At 39.9% G+C, this 19,913-nt stretch overlaps 1 protein-coding gene across 2 annotated transcripts in view; it reads left to right on the forward strand.

The window, feature by feature from the left end:
* Window positions 1-19,913, forward strand: part of WDR70 (WD repeat domain 70) — a 263,191-nt gene that overhangs the window by 86,824 nt on the left and 156,454 nt on the right. For both annotated transcript variants that reach the window (XM_038403369.2, XM_043515328.1), the window contains exons 7-9: window positions 1,742-1,875; window positions 12,901-13,054; window positions 17,159-17,235. In XM_038403369.2, the coding sequence (XP_038259297.1) occupies window positions 1,742-1,875; window positions 12,901-13,054; window positions 17,159-17,235 (365 nt within the window). The remainder of the gene's footprint in view (window positions 1-1,741; window positions 1,876-12,900; window positions 13,055-17,158; window positions 17,236-19,913) is intronic.

Below are 19,913 nucleotides of genomic sequence, written 5' to 3' on the forward strand. Positions count from 1 at the left end.
TTGCTTGATTAATCACTATCATCACTTCCTATACAACTTGGATTTTTCTGGCAGGTCTTGGGATGGAATCTCAGACATATATAACGGTAACCAAAGATGCTGGTGATTTTGACGTATATCACTTTAGGAGATGCCTACTTTCACATTTAAAAAAAAATCTGGAAATCTCACCCCCGTTTCCATGCTTTTGCTACCAGAAGAAATATTTACAGCTCCATATACACACTTCCCTGTGAACTCTCCACTACTCCCACAGAATTTACAGAAAAACATACATGTAGTTAGCGTCTTCCACCACTGGAAGGGAATCATGTATTACCTTTTCTTGATATCTTGTTAGCAAGGGGTTTGTTGCTGCAGAAGATCGTGGTTCCTCTTGACCATAAAACTTCTAGTGCTTCTACTAAAATTTCCAGATCTTCTTCATTAAGGCCCAGTCCTTCTTCCCAATCCTGAAACCTATTGCTTGACTGCTGAACAGCAGGCACTACTAGAATATATTGATCTCTAGCATTCTGGACACATGTTTCAAATAGGCACTACTTTGCTGTATGGAAATGATATGGCCATTGACACCTCTTCAGAGTTCACCCTTAAGCACTGGCAAGTGCTCCGGGATGCCAGAAAACAATCTAAATTAGTATCTCTGCTGCATTTAGATTTTCCTTGGGGCAGTTAAGTTACAGAATCTTCCCAAAGTTTTACAGTGCTCTTTCTGAAGTCTAAAATTTGTTCTTCAAGCCCTGATGGCTCATCTCTTCAAGTCAGTTTATTTCTTCTTGCTGAGGGTAGTCTTCCTTGTGGCAAAAAGACTTCTGATCTGGGTGCTTTACTGATTATGTATTTGAGGAAGAAAAGGTAACCCGTGGCATAGCCCAGAACTTTTTTCCCAACGCTATACCATCTACATTAATTGCAGTTTTAAATATTTGTCATAATTTTGTAGAATATTTCATTATAATGAAATGCTGCATTTCACTGAAACTTGAGGGCAATAATTTATGCTGAGGTGTTAGAAATGTTCATTTTGTTCAATTATAGCAATGAACTATTGATTTTGTTACTAGTGTGATACCTTTCCAGTAAATTTTCAAGTTTTTTGAGTTGTTACTTCTCCATGATGGCTTTCTTCTTTTGTTATATGTATCACCTATTCTTAATAATGCTTTTTTAATTAGCTCTCTACAGTTTTCATTAGAAAGCAACAATTATTAAGTAATATATGTGTAATGCTGTACTGACATGGATAAATGATACAGAGTCAAAATGATGTAAATTAAATGTCATTTGTTGATTATCTTGCTAGAAATATTAGTATTCCTGGTATGGGTAATGGAAAGGGAAATTACATTTCTTCAGTAAGAGAAATGAAAACAACTGCATTCAGAAATAAAATAATTTACCCCCAACAAATGGAAACAAAATTAAATAATATTTTGTTAATTAACGTTTCTTCTTGAAATAATGCCATCAGAAGGGATGATTTTTATTTCCCTTTACATAATTCAGACTTTATACAAGAGGTGATAGAAACTCTCCCAAAAAATAGAACACTGCATGGCTGCCATGTAGAAGGAACAGACCAAGGCAATGACTGTGAAATATGGCTGTGTGAGACTAGTACCATTCTGTGCACTGGTTACAGTTTAAAAAAAAAAAAAAAAAGCGTACAAAGAGGAAGATCAGACTACCTCTGAATTATCTTCATTCATTGAATTCTTTTTGGTCTGTCTGTCTGTAGGTATCTGCTTTGGGTTTGGATCCCTCAGGCGCCCGTTTGGTAACTGGAGGCTATGACTATGATGTTCGGCTTTGGGACTTTGCTGGAATGGATGCATCTCTTCAAGCTTTTCGATCACTTCAACCTTGTGAATGGTATGTGTTGAGACTATCTTTCTGACTTAACAGCCCCTGTATTACAGCTTCTAGCTACAATACTCTGTAAGTTGCAACTTGATTCTGTTGGAAAGGTTTTACTATCTCCTAATATTTCTTCAGTAGACAAAATGTGGATAGAGATAGTTACATTCTGCCTGTCTTTCACATTTGTTTGAAAGACATGCATATTTTCTCTTGAGCTGGCTCAGCAAACTGTACTATTCAAATATTTAGCACAGTGTACATAGGTATCAAATAAGCTAATTATAGGATAAATCTCTCAAGACAAATGCAGATGTAGTTTCTTTATTGTATGCAGCAGGTTGATAGAATGTGGCCTGTCCCCCACCCCTCCCACTCGTACAAAGCTAGCTAAGAAAGAAAGAAAACAATTGTTGGTAGCCTCATGTAGGCGTTTTAGTAGGAATAGGGCTTCTATAATTACTAGTATTTTTTTGAGGCGAGCATCATCAGATCCTTCAGCCCCAAAACTCGAGTCCTGCAAGCCCGAGTCAGCTGCCCTGGGCCAGCCATGGGTTCTTCTTCAAGTGCTTGTTCATGTCGATTCCAATCAGGTGCGCATGTGCACGACAGTCAGAAGATTTTTCTGCTAGCAGTATCTGTGGGGTCAGCCTAGGCAACCCCTGCAGTTGCGCCTTCATGGTCCAATATAGGGACCAGCCAATCTGACACCCCCTCCTTCTTTCTTATCACCAGTGATGGCTAGCTAGAATGTCCCTCACTCTTGCTTCTGCAAACGCCTTTGGCAATGTCCCATCGTGATTTGTGTATAGTTAGTTTTTCTTAGTAGGAGTAGTAGTGTTAGTAGTCATTTCTCTAAGTTTGCCCCCCCAGTTTTTCCCCCGACACCAGGGCATGCCTCAGTCTCCGGGATTCAAATCTTGTGAAGACTGTGGCAAACTTATGCCAAAAAGAGTGACCCGCACATTTCTTGCTTGAAGTGCCTTAGTGAGAGTCACCAAAAGGACAAGTGCCACATTTGTAAAGCATTTTGGCTGAGGACCCTTAAGGATCATGAGCAGAGACTCTGAATTATCCTCATGGGGACAGCCCTCCACCTACAGTCCAACCCCAAGTCGGCGGAGCATATGGCGAGTGCCTCCTCTTCAGTGCGCAGTTCATCGGTGCCAAGAAAGGAGGCCACGGACTGCCGGCACCGACACGGCACCAGTCCCCAGAGGGTCTGCACCACTCATTGGCACCACCCAGTACTGCTCCTCTGTGGTCTTATTTTTGGAGACCTCTGAGTCCTAGGTGGAGTCCTATCGCTCAGGTAGGTCCAGCAGCAGGAGGTCTAGATCCTGGCGACACTGCCAGCCTCCTCCGGCGCCATGGCCACCTCAATGGCAACCACCAGCTTAGTGGCCCTTTTGAACTTCCTGGGTCAGAACCTGGCATCCAGATCGGTGTCAATCGTGTTGGCATCCTTCGATTCCCCTGCAGCAGCTGGCACCTGGACTATCTCTGGTGACTATGCCTGTGCCTCCACCAGCCCCTCTGACCTCAGCACAAGCGACCTCAGCACTGGCCACTGCGGCACCGGTGACCTCAGCACCATCGGTTCATCAGCCCCACGAACAGAGTGACATTCTCGGCACCGAGGGCAGTGACCAAGGCCATGTGCCAGTCCTCTTGTCCTTGTCCTCCCCAGATGAGGCCATTGTGGGCACTTCAGTGGCCCTGGCCTGGGAGGATAGTAGGGTCCTGAAACAGTTGTTGCGCAGGTGGCCCAGGACCTGGGGATCCAGGCAGAGGAAGTGGTAGAGGATGCTGATCCAATGGCAGACATCCTTGCTCCCTCTTGGCCCTCACGTATTGCTCTGCCACTCATTAAAACCATAAATAAGACCACAAAAACTTTGTGGCAGACTCCGGCATGTTTGCCCCCTACAGCTGTGTCTGCGCCATCAAGAGCAGCCTGCAAGGAGGCCCTAGTAATCAGTTTGCCTTCCTCCACCAAGGATGGAGAATAAGTGAAGAGATACTCATACCCCTTTAAGGGACAAAATAGCATGTCTCATGCCTCTTCGCTGTGCTCTGAAGATTGGGCCATTGTCTGCTGATCACCTGTTACATGAGGCCAAGATCAAAGGCCCATGTATAAAAAAAAGACTTAGCTATTCGTGGTGGTTCTGGTTCTGAATCTGAGATAGTCATGAATTTGTAGCCATGGGGAAAACCCAGTTGTGGGGTTTGAAAAATGGACACCTACCAGAGCCCACAGTTGGTGTCAGAGTGATCTCGGGTAAGCTTTTTTTTTTAAGCATACATCTAGGTTCTTTTAATGTTTTTAATGTTCTTTCAATAATTTTATCATTTTAAGAATGGATGTGCTTAGAAAGAGCTGTGTGGTAACTTGTTACTGCTGGCAGTTACACTATTTATCACGTTTGGAGAGAAAGCAAAGTGCAGACTCTAGCTTGTTTAGGCAGTCAGGCCTTCTGAGAATATCATAGTATATGCAGGGAACTGTGCAACCTGGAAAAACCTTGGTCAGGAGGGAGAGTGACGAGGGTCTCTGCCCAAGAGAGTTAACAGCTGGGAGCCAAAATTTGGGGACAAAATCAGAAACAATAAGGCACAAAATTAGTTGCATCTAGCAATGGACTTAAGAAGAGGTTCTATAAATACATTAGGAACAGGAGAAAGAAGAAGAAGAGCGTAGATTGACTACTTAGCAGGGAAGGAGAACTAATTATGGATGACACTGAGAAAACTGAAGTGTTTAATGCCAATTTCAAACTTCAAAAAGATCTCACAAAACTAAGTGATTGGGCAATGAACTGGCAAATGAAATTTAATGTGGATAAATGTAAAGTAATGCACATTGGAAAAAATAACCCCAACTATCCATACAATATGATAGGGGCTAATTTAGCTACAACTAATCAGGAGAAAGATCTTGGAGTCATTGTGGATAGTTCTCTGAAGAAGTTCACGCAGTGTGCAGCGGCAGTCAAAAAAGCAAACAGGATGTCAGGAATAATTTAAAAAGGGTTAGAGAATAAGACTGAGAATAGCTTATTGCCCTTATATAAATCCATGGTACGCCCACATCTTGAATACTGCTTACAGATGTGTTCCCATCATCTCAACAAAGATATACGGACATTAGAAAAGGTAACCTTCTGGTTGCCTTCTAAGGTAACCTTTTCTAAAATTCCTCTTTATTACCCTGGAAAATTGGTGAAGTCAACTTGGACTTACAATAAGTGCCAAGAAGATGAAATGGTTTCATGTCAAAAAAGGGACAATAGGTAGTGTTGAAATGCAGCAGTGATGAATTGTAGAACAAGCAGAATCTTAACTGTTCCATTAAGGCGAGGTTAAAAGATGATGTGCTTTATCAACGAGTGCTGATTGGAAATTGATGAAGTCATGGACTGAAAAAACACTGTTTGGTATCAAAGTGAACATTTATCAAGCCAGTGTATGAACGGTGCTACTTTATGGTCCGTAGGCAGCGGTGGTAAATTAAACGGACATCAGATGGTTGGGGGCAGTAAAGATGAGAGTTCTTAGAAGGATGGCAAGTGTAAAATTGAACAATTTTAAGACAAAGTTAGAAGGAGATAGGATGTGAAATTGGGATTGGCAGCAATCAAAAAGATTATGATGGTGGGGACAATGCAGAAGACAAACAGATGATAGGGTACCAAAAAAAATGATATAAGGACAATGAAAGTAAGTTAGGCTTATAGGCCAGTCACCGACTAGACGGTGGAACATCATATTAAGGGACATGACAAGTCTGGACTTAATGGAGGAACAATCCATGGACAGACATGAATGGTAATGCACTACTGCTCCCTGTGTCTGCAAAGACACGCTGAGTTAAGAAGAAGAAATCTTTCTGAGTATCAGAGTTAGGCTGACTGGTCTGTAATTTCCTGGGTCTTCCTGTTTTACTCTACATCCGATGAAGTGAGCTGTAGCTCACAAAAGCTTATGCTCAAATAAATTTGTTAGTCTCTAAGGTGCCACAAGTATTCCTTTTCTTTTTGTGAATACAGACTAACATGGCTGCTACTCTGAAATCTACAGTTTTAATTTCCTTATTTTATTATCCACATGGGAAATGGCTTTGACAAAAAAAAAAAGAAATGAGTTCAAACATTGTGCATTCTGTCACAAACCAGAGCTTTGTCTGAGATCAGCACATGACTTCTATTTGAAATTCATTGGGTTGTTGTTCCTTGTGTGCTCCCTTCATCTCTGAAGCATGCATCAAATAAGAATGTTGATAGAAAAATCTTCTTTTTATGTAGTCTCCGAAGACTCCTTTTCCTAGATCTATATTTTTGGTTTCTAATGGATTATAACCCAAACAATTAAGTTTAAAAATAATAATAAAAAAAAATCCTAAATCTTGGAAAAGGATTTTAAATCCTCCATTCTGGCATCTTCAGTGTTAGAGTGCAAGAAGAATGACACAGTTAAGCACTAATCTTGAGTCCAGCACAAAGATGATACATATATTTTGCTATCTCTTGGGCCCTTAATGCTGAAAGAATCCTCAGATATGTAGGTACTTGGAATAACTTTGGATTCTTAAATGTGTTCATTCATGTAAAATCTAGTTAGATCCTGTTGGATTCTTCAATAAGAAATCTTCAGTTGCTTGCAAAGATAGTTCTAGAACTCAAATACTGTTTCATCCCTGTCAAGGCAGTGAGAATTTTTCCAGTGCTTCCTCTGAGCCTAACAGGATTTAGCCTCCATTCTCTTTTCCTGGGAAAGCATCCATTTCTGCTCATGAGGATCAGATCTTTCAGATGTAGCCTCTAATCAACTCTGGAAATTCCCTGATTTTAGTCTTCTTACAGGTCCAAGTAGACTCTATAATGTGAGTTGTTGAGATCTTGTTCGTGTACTTCTAAGATCTGACTTTCTTGGCCATAACAAGGATGAAGTTTTTTGAACCAGGATGTAATTAATCTGGACTAGAATTTGACCAGGACACCCAGGTTCACACTCCAGATCTTGGATGATGTGCTTTGGTGTCATAGGTCCCTTAACTATTCACAGTCTTTGTACTTGGGTTTTCCCCTCTCCTTGGAGGTTTGCTTAAGTTTCTTTTGCTCCTTGGACAACTATCTAGAAACTAAAAAGGAAAAAAAAATATTTCAGGAATCTCCCTTTTCATTCTTCTCAAGGAGAAAATAGTTTTGTGACTAAGGGAAAATAGTCTTCAGGCTGCTTGTCTGATAAGCAGTCAAATGTCGGTGATATAAGTAAAGAGGGAGATGATTTTTCCTTTCTCTCCTCATCTCTTATCTCAGAAATAAGGTCAAATTTTATTTCCTTCATCAGTGTGGACATTGGCAACTTTTTAGATATTGCTTTTGTTTGGTTAGAGACTATTATGATTTATATTGTCTGTATTACAGTAACATCTAGAGGTTCTGGGATTGCGGACTTATTATTCTAGGCACTGTATGAATACATAGTAAGATAGTACCATCCCTGAAGAATTTACAAGTTAAGTATAGCAGATAGAAAAAGGATGATGGAAAGGATTTATCCTCATTTTACAAATAAGTGCTTTTGAAAATGTTACCCTTAATCTTTGTGTCTGTCCCATTTTCAAAAGTGACTAAGTCCCATTTTCAAAAGTGATTTAGGAGCCTAAATGTCTAAGCCCTGTAATGGTCCTCACTCAGGGTCTGATTGGGGAGTGTGGCCTAGTGGTCATGGCCACAACCCCTGACTGCTAAGGAGGTTGTGGGGAGGGGAACCCAGGCCCTCCCACTCCACCGGCTCTGACCCAGGGCCCTTTGGGCTCCAGTAGTCTGGCAACCAAGACTGTTTAAGGCTGTCCTCCCTGGGCCTCTTCCTCTCATCCCCCTCCCCCCAGGGGTCAGCTCAGTCCAAGGCCTTCCCTTGGTGAGAAAATCCAAACCAAAAGAAGTAAGAGGGAGTTACCAATGTCCAAGGTCCACAGGATACTTCCCTCTCTGGTTGTCTCTTGGGTGGGTCCTCCCTTCCCTCAGGGAGGGCCCCTTTGGGCAGCTGTGTCAGAGCCTTCAGGCTTCCCTCTGCTCTGTGCTTCTGGAGCTGTGAGCTGCAGGTCTGCCTACCTCCGGCTCTGCCACCCAAATAAGCTAATTCCCTGCCTTTTAATTCCTCCATCAGATGGAGCATTTGCTGCAGGTGTGGTGGGGAAGGGATGGCAGAGCCCAAAATAATCCCTTAACCCCTTGTTGCCCATTGTGGGGTTTGTAGACCTGGTCAGTCACTTTAAGTAAGATTTTCAAATGTGCCTAAGTGACTTGACAAAGAAAGAAAGTCTGTGCTATATCTCGGAATTGAACCCCAATCTTTATGGCCCTAGTACTATGCCTTAATCACAAGACACTCCTTCCTCTTGGCTAAACATCTCATAAACCATTTAAAAGAAGGGGCAATACATTAAAGTGGAAACTCTCTCCTACGTAGGCAGCTCTCATTCTTGTTTTATTCCATTTCCTGTGAACTCTAGAGTCCTTCTTTTTGCACAATTATAATTTATCTGGTAGCTATTGTAGCCTATTAACTTCTAATTCAAGCATTTTCAATTTTTTTACAACCTACATTAGAAAAGATTCCTCAGATAAATGCTTGATCTTAAAAAGAGTCTTCTGTGATGTCCACAATAAATGAGTCAATGTTCATTTTTCTGTATCTGTCTTTTTTTAAAAAAGTTTTTTAATGAAAAACCCATTACAGGAACACAGATATTTATGTGAATAAACTTGAGTATCTGCTTGATTATATTCCTGTATCCTCCTTCATTCCTCATCCCCTTACCCTCCCTCATCCCCTTATCTCCACCTCAGTTGTAGATTTTAAAGTCTTTGAAGCAGGGATAATTTTTAAATGTCTATAAAGATCCTACCACACTTTTTTGAGCATTAAAATAACTATCCTCCGTATTTGCTTTTATTATACTTAAGGCTACAATTTAATCATGGGTATTTTTAGTAAAAGTCATGGACAGGTCACGGGCAGTAAACAAAAATTCACGGATGACTGTCCATGACTTTTACTATATACCTCTAACTAAAACTTGGGCATGGGGGCCATGGGTGCTCTGGAGAGGGGCTTGTCCAGGAGCACCACAGGTGCTGGGAGAGGTGGCCCAGGACCCCGCTGGTGCTGGGGGTGGGGGCTGGACAACGGCGTGCGGCCCAGGACCTCCACTGGTGTTGGGGGGTGGGAGGTGGGCAGTGGTACGTGACCCGGGACCCCTACTGGTGCTGCGGCAGGGGGGAGGGTTGGCAGGGCTGACAGGCTCCCTACCCAGCTCCACATGTCCCTGCTGCTTCTAGGTGGTGGAGGGGCCAGGGGGCTCTGTGGACTGCTCCTACCACAAGCGGTGGCTGTGCAGCTCCCATTGGCCGGGAACCACAGCCAATGGGAGCTGCGGGGGCAGGGCCTTTGGGCGCGGGCAGCGCACGGAGCCCCCTGGCTCTCTGCTGCCTAGGAGCTGCAGGGACATGCCAGTGGGAGCCGGGGAGCCCCACCACACTCTCCAACCCCTAGCCCGGAGCCGCCCCCCCTGACCCCCACTCCACTCCCAAACTGCTGCTGTTAGCCCAGGAGCTGCCCGGGCAGCTCCTGAGCAAGCACTGGCTGCTGCAGAAGTCACAGAGGTCACAGAAAGTCACGGAATCTGTGACTTCTGTGACCCCGGTAACAGACTTGCAGCCTTAATTATACTTCGTTAACATTAAACTTACATATTTAATTGGTAAGAGAATAAAATGTTAAACTTCCGAAAATAAACATTTTTATTATTTTATATGTAATTTTCATTTTCCCCAAAAACAGTAATTTATTGTGTTGGGTAAGAAAGAGTTTGAGAGACAAAAAAGTTTCTCCCATCTCCTTTTCACAATTGCTATCATGCATAGGTAACCTGCCTCTTCGGAATCTACCATGTCATCCAGTAACTGCTTGAAGTATTAAATATGAACATGCAGGCATGCTGAACCTTCTTTGTGGCCTGAAATTTGTACTTCTGACTATGAAGTAGTATTCTGGATATATTAATGTCCAATTTTTATTAAAACTCAAGGTTTGTAATAATTTGGCAGCAAGTCTAGATTGTAAAAGAGTGCCTTTGAAGTGATTTTTCACTTTTGCATCATAAAACAAATATATAGTTTTTTTTCCAGAGATTCTTTGTATGCAAAACCTATGCTTATTTTAAGTTGCTGTTAGGAGAATTAAATACAGTTACTATTACTAACTAACCCTGAGCTAGTGGATTTACAGTGGGAAGAGGATCAGATATGTGTTGCCACAGAAGGGCATTGCCTCATGAACCATAAAACGCTAAATTAGTAAGTGACAGATTGCTTTCATGAGTTTTCAGCAAAACCTTAATTGTGCATTAATTTCTGTGATTTATTCAGCTTCTTTTAAAAGTAGGAGAAAAAAATATGTTGGTGTTGAATCAAAAGTACATTCTCTTTCATCTGAAGGAGGAAACCCCATAGACACATGCATACTTATTGCTTGAAAAATTTACCACAGACTTAATAACCAGAGGAACTACCTAGTTCCCAGAGGCTGCAGTGAAAGATTTTTATGCAGGGAGGAGGCAAGAGCAGAGGCTAGGGCAGTGGTTCTCAAACTAGGGCCACCGCTTGTTCAGGGAAAGCCGCTGGCGGGCCAGGCTGGTTTCTTTACCTGCCGCGTCCGCAGGTTCGGCCGATCGCAGCTCCCACTGGCCGTGGTTCACCACTCCAGGCCAATGGGAGCTGCAGGAAGGGTGGCCAGCACATCCCGCGGCCCGCACTGCTTCCCGCAGCCTCCATTGGCCTGGAGCGGGGAACCGTGGACAGTGGGAGCCGCGATTGGCCGAACCTGCGGACACGGCAGATAAACAAACTGGCCCGGCCTGCCAGGGGCTTTCCCTGAACAAGTGGCGGCCCTAGTTTGAGAACCACTGGGCTAGGCAGACAGCTCCCTATTGAGAAACCCAGTCCCCAGTTGCTAGGGAGGGTGTTAGGAGTTTTAGAATCATAATCTATTTTTTGTCAAATGCTGAGCTAAGAAGATACTGAAACTATGTTAAGAATAGATATAGGCATCTCCACATGTTAACTGATTGTTGTCTCATTAATGGAGTCCTTCCCTACCAACTTGAAATTTATCCTGGCCACGCTTTTGGAATTGCTCTTTCTAAGTAGCAAGTATTCATGACTTGTTTTACAGATTGATCAGCGTTATTCTGCCATGTAAATTTGACCCAGGATTTTGTATTGGGCACTGCCTTAGGAAGAAAGTGTCTTGGAAAAATAGAAAACTAAATATAAAACTTGAAGCAATTTGGAGCTTATTTCTTAAGTCACATATCCTTGAACTTGCATTTTTGTCAGCAGTAAATTAATGTAACTGTAGAGATAATTTCTGTTTTACTTTAATGGTTAATATAACAAGATCATTCTTTACTCTCATCCTCTAATCACTTTGCTGATGTTATTGTGGTACTGTGCAGCAGAAAATATTGCAGTCAGACAGTGCTCAGTATTGTTTCCATGTGCAATTACTTAATATTTATTAAAACAAACTTTTCTTATACGCACACACATTTTGCACATGAGGACTGAATTTAGCTTTGAATGTGTAAGCTGAAGGGAGGCTTATCAACTTCTACAAACAGCTGCAAGAACTTGTCTCTTAGATCAGTGGCTCTCAACCTTTCCAGATTTTATAGCCCTTTCAGGAATCTAATTTGTCTTGTGTACCCCAAATTTCACCTGACTAAAAAACTACTTGCTTACAAAATCAGACATAAGAATACAAAAGTGTCACAGCACACTATTACTGAACAATTTCTTCCGTTCTAATTTTGTTTATATGAAATTTTAGTTTGTACTGACTTCATTATGTAGTCTGTTGAAAAACTAGGCAAATATCTAGATGAGTTGATGTACCCTCTGGAAGACCTCTGCGTACCTCCAGGGATACATGTACCTCCAGTTGAGAACTACTGTCTTAAATGGAATAGTTCCAAAATGGTGACCACAAGTTTGTTTGAGAATTGATTCCCATCATACAGTATCCAGTGAATTCTTAGCTGTGTTCATCTGACACGTGTTCTAGCTCTTTTATTAATCAGCTAGAGGGCTTGCTTTGGGAGACGGATCCTTTTAGGTTTTTTTTATTTTTCCTGAAAGTTATGCAATGGCACCAGTCCTTATTCTTCTTTTCCACCTTTGTATACCAAGTTTTGTATTTGGGTTAAAATCCACTTTCACTTCCTTGTGAAACTTTGTTGCTTTTGATATTTTGTTTTGTTTTGTTTGCGCCCTATTATGGAGTTGCAATAGCAGTTTCATAGTTAAACTTTGTAACTAGTTCTTCATTCTAAGATTTTTTTTAACATCTCCTATTAATCCTCTACTATTGGTCTTTGAGATTGCTGTTGAAAACACAAGAAAAAAGGAATTTGAACAAAAAGGAAAAGGTTTGTTTAATGTATCTAAATTTACACTTACCTTGAGCTAACTTAGGTGGACTAGGTAATCTTTCCTTCTCTGAACACTAGGTTCTCCTTTCAGCAAGGCACTGCTGTCTGTATAGAGATGTCCAAAGATATGTATCAAGCCCCTCTGGCTGGGTCAACTTGCCTCTCTTGATCCAGGGATCATCTCTGCCCTGAAGAGACATACCTCTTGTGACCCCTATTCTACTGTTACCTGGAGTTACAAAAGTACCCTTTGATAAATATGTTTGTCCAAAAGTAAAATGTATAATACTCTGTAAATGTTATTATGTAGGCAATCAGGTAGGCACAACTCATGCAAAACATTTCTCTCACTTCAGGCATAGCCTCTAATCCCTGCATATTAGTTGTCTCATCAAAATACTATAGATATACTATATGTTTATTTTCAGAGCATTTATGTTTTAAGGATTTTCTGACCACTGATACATCTTCATTTTAAAATTGGCTTAAGGTAATTGTATTTAATGAAAACATATTTTGTGTTTTCTAATTTTTTTCAGTCACCAAATCAAATCTTTACAGTATAGCAGCACGGGGGATGTCATTCTTGTTGTGTCTGGTAACTCTCAAGCTAAAGTTCTTGACAGAGATGGCTTTCCAGTAATGGAATGTGTTAAAGGAGACCAGTACATTGTGGACATGGCAAACACCAAAGTAAGTTAAGAAACACTGAACTTTAAATTGTATTGTTCTATACTGGTATAGTTGTCTTGTACTTTTATTTAGGTTATTTATTGTTCTGGTGATAGTCCTTGATATAACAACATTTTGTTCCCTTCTGAGCTTTCCGTATAACAGTGGTGGCCAAATTTACTGACCCTCTGAGCTGCATACGGCAATCTTTAGAAGTTCAAGAGCTGGGTCTCGGGGCTTCAGCCCTGCTCCTGAAGCATGGAGTCTCAGTAGGCAAGCCCCACAGGGCTGAAACCCTGATACCCTCCACTGCGCTGAAGCCAGTGCATGGTGGGGCACATGGGGTTACTTCCCCCCCCCGATTTTTGCTAAGGTTTGCTGGTGCTGCTCAGTCACATGGTACTGCTGAGCCCCCTCCCTGCATGACAGTGGCTGGAGCTGACAAGCTGGGAGCTGTGGCCATGAGGAGAGGCAGCAGCAGACACCTGGGAACTGCAGGGAGAGCCGCTGCATGTAAGGCGGGGAGACATGGCTGAGGAGCGTGACTCAAACTGTGAGGGAGGACGAACCTTTGTATTGTGCCGTGCTGCCACCCCCGCCCCGAGCAGGTGCCAGTTGTCTCTGGCAGAAGTCCTTAGCCTCACCGCAGAGCAGAAGCCCTGAGCTCTCCGCTGCCCCCCAGTCTGGTAGATGCAGATAAGTTTTGTGAATAGTTTAAAATTAATAATTTAAGTGTAATGATAAAATCTACCACTCAGATTTGTGATAAAATTGCCTTATTTAGTGCTTGTAGAGCTGACTACCAAGTAACTAGCCTAAGTCCTGCATTACTTGTTGCTATTCATATCAGAACACTATTTCTTTTGGTTAGCAGAATGTATATAAAGCCATATAACATTAACAGCTGTTTTGGTTCTTGTTTAATTAAAAATAATGCAGATTTTTTATCTTGTAAACTTTTGAAACCTCACTATATGATGCTCCTACAATCAAAGTGCTGGAGTAGTTATGCTGTCATATTGGCTTTTAGGTATTCGTTCCCTGGTAATTTTTTTAAATAGTTGCTAAAACTGTCTCCATAATAACTCTTAAAAAAAACCTGAAACAATTTCAATTTTAGTTTTGCAGGTGTGGTTTTTAAATTTTATGTAATATTATAAGAATCCTTTGTTCTCTTCAAACTTATTTAATAAGCTTGTGCCAACACTTCAAACATGTCTAACTAAAATACACAAAGGAACTGGATAAAGGCATTTTCCCTAAGAAAGATAGTTTGCTTATTTTTTTCCCGGTCTTTTCTCGAAATCTTGTGAGTTGCTATAGAATATCAGTTGCTTAAATTCTGGTAAAATGTCCGCCAGCAGATATTTCCATCTTGAAGAAATGGGTCTGTCCATTCTCATCTTACAAATTATCTTTTATGAAAATACATTCTGATCCAGTTTCAGATCTGCTTCAAGGATCTAGTTATATTATTTAAAACTCTCCATGCGTTAGACCGAAAGGTGACTCAAGAGCACTCTACTCCCACAGGGAGTGGCTGATACAGCTCAGGGTGAAACTCGTAGACCATGGCATTTTTGGTGAAGGACACTTGGCTGTGGAAATCCCAAGCACTAGAGATCAGAGTGAGCTAGAGTCTTGTCCCCTTGTCTGGGTAGATTGTTCCATACTTCCATGAATTAAGTAATGATACAGTCAAGAGAAACTATTAAGTCTTTAGGTGACTTTCCATCATGTAAGAGAAAAAAGACAAATGGAAGAAGAGTGACAGGAATAATTGAATTCAAAGGCACAGATAAACTAGTTAAAAAAATGGAATGAATAATTGTGTTTTGGGGCGAAAATGGTGAGGTAGTAAACTGTAGGGTATATATTGAAGTTTTCCTAGCACTCTCAGTAACATTTAATGTAACAGGTTTCAGAAGAGTAGCCGTGTTAGTCTGTATTCGCAAAAAGAAAAGGAGTACTTGTGGCACCTTAGAGACTAACAAATTTATTTGAGCATAAGCTTTTGTGAGCTACAGCCACTTCATCGGATGCATCTGTGGTGTTCTGTCCTTAGGGCTCAGCCTGTCTCAGTCCTTTCTTCTTCCACCTTTATATATAGGCCCAGATATAGCCCAGCCCTCTTTAATTAGCTCGATTGGGTTCACCTGCTCCAGTACAGGGGAGCTGAACTCAGCCTAGGCACAGAGACAGTTGCCTTGTTGACAGGACTATGAGACCCATGCACTCAATGGTGATTCTCTGTTTTATAAAAAGAAAAGGAGTACTTGTAGCACCTTAGAGACTAACACATTTATTAGAGCATAATCTTTCGTGAGCTACAACTCACTTCATCGAATGCATACAGTGGAAAATATAGTGGGGAGATTTTATATACACAGAGATCATGAAACAATGGGTGTTACCATACACACTGTAACAAGAGTGATTAGGAAAGGTGAGCTATTACCAGCAGGAGAGCAGGGGTGGGGAGGGGTGAGGGATGGGGGGGGGAACCTTTTGTAGTAATAATCAAGGTTGGCCATTTCCAGCAGTTTACAAGAACAGTAGGAGGGGAAATAAACAAGGGGAAATAGTTTTACTTTACCTACTTTACCCAAGGTTTGAATAAAGACTGGGAGTGGATGTGTCATTACACAAAGTAAAACTATTTCCCCTTGTTTATTTCCCCTCCTACTGTTCCTATAAACTGCTGGAAATGGCCAACCTTGATTATCACTACAAAAGGTCCCCCCCACTCTCCTGCTGGTAATAGCTCACCTTTCCTGATCACTCTTGTTACAGTCTGTATGGTAACACCCATTGTTTCATGTTCTCTGTGTATATAAAATCTCCCCACTATATTTTGCACTGCATGCATCCGATGAAGTGAGCTGTAGCTCACGAAAGCTTATGCTCCTAAAGTACTCCTTTTCTTTTTACCGATACAGACTAACACGGCTGTTACTCTAAAACCTGTCTCTGTTTTATAGTTACATTTTGAGATCTATCAGCGAGGTCTTAATCCATTTAATGTGTGCCATGTTAATTTTATATTGTTCTAGTGTTTAATCAAAATGTTGTGCAGAACTAGTCAAATGCCTTACAGAAATATGTCTGTTACATCAACACTATTACTTTTATCACTCAAACTTGTAATCGCATTACAAAAAAATCAAGTCAGTTTGATCAGACCTTTTTTTCCTCATAAACCCATGTTGATTGACATTAATTGTATTACCCTCCTTTAGAATCATAGAATATCAGGGTTGGAAGAGACCTCAGGAGGTCATCTAGTCCAACCCCCTGCTCAAAGCAGGACCAATCCCCAATTTTTGCCCCAGATCCCTAAATGGCCCCCTAAAGGATTGAACTCTCAACCCTGGGTTTAGCAGGCCAATGCTCAAACCACTGAGTTCTCGCTCTCTCTTTAATTCTTTATTGATATGCAGTTCCAATATCTTGCCTGGAATGGATGTCAGACTAAGGCCTATATTACCCAGGTTGTGCCGTTTACCCTTTTTAAATCTTGCCCAGTGTTCCAAGACTCATTAAAAATCAATATTTAAAATCCAGCAAGCTCCTCAGCCACTCTTTTTAAAAATCTTTGCATGCAAGTTATCTGGACCCTGCTGATTTTAAAATCTCTAACTCCCCCAATTTATTATTGGAATGGAAAAAGTATCAGCATCACATGTCATATGTCTAAATGAACCGTTTTTCTCTAAATACAGAACAGAAATATTGAACACTTCTGCCATTTCTGCATTATTTTTGATAATTCTACAATTTCCATCTAGTAATCTAGTTTCCATTGTTAACATTTTTTTTGTTCTTAATAAACTTAAACATATTTATTATACTTTAACTCTGCTGGCCATAGTTTCTCCTTGTATATTGATTGTTTTGTATTTTAAAAAAGCATCCAACTGGATGGTTGTGTGTTACATTATTAGTATGAAGGACTGTTATTAAAACACTGTCCATTTTACATACAAAATAATTGGCAGTAAGGAATATGGTTAATAGTGCAGGTTATTTTAGGTGGAGAGCCTGAAAAATGAGGGGAAAGTAAATGTGTATTTGAAAAATGTGTTTGCTGTAGAATTTGGTTCTCATGTTTTTATGTTTTTCCAGGGTCATACAGCAATGCTTAATACAGGTTGTTGGCATCCCAAAATAAAAGAAGAATTTTTGACTTGTTCCAATGATGGGTGAGTATAGGTTCATGTCAGTGCCAGAATGTTTTGGGGGTTTGTCATTGTTTTTGCATTTTAGGACCTCCATGTACCTTCCCCAGTTATAACTTGGATTCAAACAGTCAATTGTGAACTTGTTTGTTGAGATCTGGAAGCCAGTGTAAGACTTTTCTATAATTTGGCTTCTAGAAGAATTCATTGGTTTGTCTACATTCTTTATTTTTTTTTAATATTATGGTGCTTTTGGTGATGACATAGTAGGAAAAATATATGGATGAATATACTGTATTATATTTAAAATTAGAAACATATAAAAATGAGCCCCCAAATGTAGTCATTTTCACTGAGTGGCTGGATGTCTCAATGGAATTGTAGGAGGGATGGCACAACTTTTCACTTCAAAGTCATAGGTTTGAATATGACCCAGATAGGTACTGATTAATGTTACCATTTAATAGCTGTCCAGTAGACGATTGGAAATGAATTTGTGGTCTCAGTCTTGATCCTAGTGGACAAGTATCCAAATCACAAAAATCACTGTGATGTTTGGCACTAATTTACACCCTTCTTGGAACTTTAAGCAGTGAGGCCAAGAATTAAATGGGCACGGAGACTTCAATATACTGGTACCACTGGTCTCCCCAGCGCTCAGGATTGAGAGCAGTGAAGGAAGTTTGCATTGCTGCTTCCTTGGTTTGTTTATAATCTCCTATTTAATTAAACAGAAGATTCTGGTAACCTGTGTCTTCAATATGGCACTTTTCAAAATGATTGTAAAAGCATTGTATCAACACTACTCACTCACACCCTTCCCTCCCCCAGTGAAACTAATGCTCCTTGTTGGAAAGTTCACACAGTTTGATGGGGAGAAAAGAAGGCATGTGTACCAAAAAAAAACATTTTAAGCTACTAGAGTTTTTTTTAACTTAAAAAAATAAACAAAACCATTGAAATCACATTTTTCAGTTCTTGACAAAAAAGTAAAGCAAAAATTTCACTGCTATATTCAGCTATATTTCTGAAGTGATAAGATTTTAAAATATTTTGTTTCTCTTGTAAACACAAAGGATAGACAGTTTTACTGCTTTACCACTTTAAAATTCAGTATTTTGACTTAGCTAAACAGTTTGTAGATAGCGAAAAATAAATTAAGAAATTATGTACTCTCAAGACTCTAATTTTGTCTGCCTAAACATATGCTTAGCAATTATACCAAATATGGATTCAATGGCTCTCTCATGCTTAAATTGCTGTGAATTAAAAGGGTCTGGTCAAGTGAGTAAAATGCATATAAACAATGCTATAAATGGATGTGTAATTATATTCTCAGAGACACCAAATGTCTGACATTATAAGAAAAGTATTTGAAACCATCCAGCGTACTTCCCGTTTCCTTTTAGGCTAGCAGCAGTTTTCTCCAATGTGTGGATGTGCCACTTTAAAAGGAACAAATGGAACTTAATGTTAAATCTGCAACAAAGCTTTTATAGACTAAAGAACATCTTTTGTCAGGAGAAAATTTATTTTTCATGTTAACAAGTGCAACAGAGTATCCAAAACTTAAGCAAAAATTATTCTCGGAAATTATCCATGCTATAGGAAAGAAGAATCTATGACAGTTTAGATAAAGTATGTGTGGAAGTCATCTATTTCTGCAATATTATCATCACTTGAAAGAACTGAATATTTAGAAGATACAATTACTAATTTAAAGAGACTAATTCTTGTAAGTCTTGTTCATTAGTTTCACTGTTTGAAGGTTTCTTTAGTAAACAGGATTTTAAACATATATTTCACTGTGGAGTAATGGCATGTATTATGCTAATATGTATTAGGTGAATTTCTGGCTTGATTGAAGTCAGTGGGAGTTTTACCACTTCAGCAGGGCCAGGATTTCACCCATTGTGTTCAGGTGGGTAACCTTCCTCATGATTACAGTTCATGTCACAGAATGGACAAGAGGAAGAATGGTGCTGAAGAAGTAAGAAAGAGGTCACTGCAGTCTTCTCCAGAATTAAAAAAATAATTACTGTAAGGTTTTTCTTTAGTGATTTCAGAAGGTTTTTTTTATTTGGAAAAATAATTTCAGGATCGTTGAAAAATTGTGGAGCAAAGACACTTAGAGCTAAGCAGAGAAGCAGGTAGCGTCAGGCAGAAGCAGTCAAAAACTATGCTATTGGTTTGTGCATGCTAGAAACCATTTTTTCCTGAATTTTAACTGAAACCATTATGGGAAAAAATTATTCTAATTACTCCAGAAAGTGACAATATTTGTATTTTCTCTGATTATTTTGTATTTATTAGGGCTGTCGATTAACCGCAGTTAACGCACATGATTAACTCAAAAAAATTAACCACGATTAAAAAAATTAATCACAATTAACCGCACTGTTAAACAATAGAATACCAATTGAAATTTATTAAATATTTTTGGATGTTTTTCTACATTTTCAAATATATTGATTTCTATTACAACACAGAATACAAAGTGTAAAGTGCTCATTTTACATTACTTTTTATTACAAATATTTGCACTGTAAAAATGATAAAAGAAATAGTATTTTTCAATTCACCTCATACAAGTACTGTAGTGCAATCTCTCTTGTGAACATGTAACTTGCAAATGTAGGGGTTTTTTGTTACATAACTGCATTCAAAAACAAAACAATGTAAAATTTTAGAGCCTGCAAGTC

Source organism: Dermochelys coriacea, chromosome 5, assembly GCF_009764565.3.
Source record: "Dermochelys coriacea isolate rDerCor1 chromosome 5, rDerCor1.pri.v4, whole genome shotgun sequence".
In the NCBI taxonomy this organism is placed as follows: Eukaryota; Metazoa; Chordata; order Testudines; family Dermochelyidae; genus Dermochelys; species Dermochelys coriacea.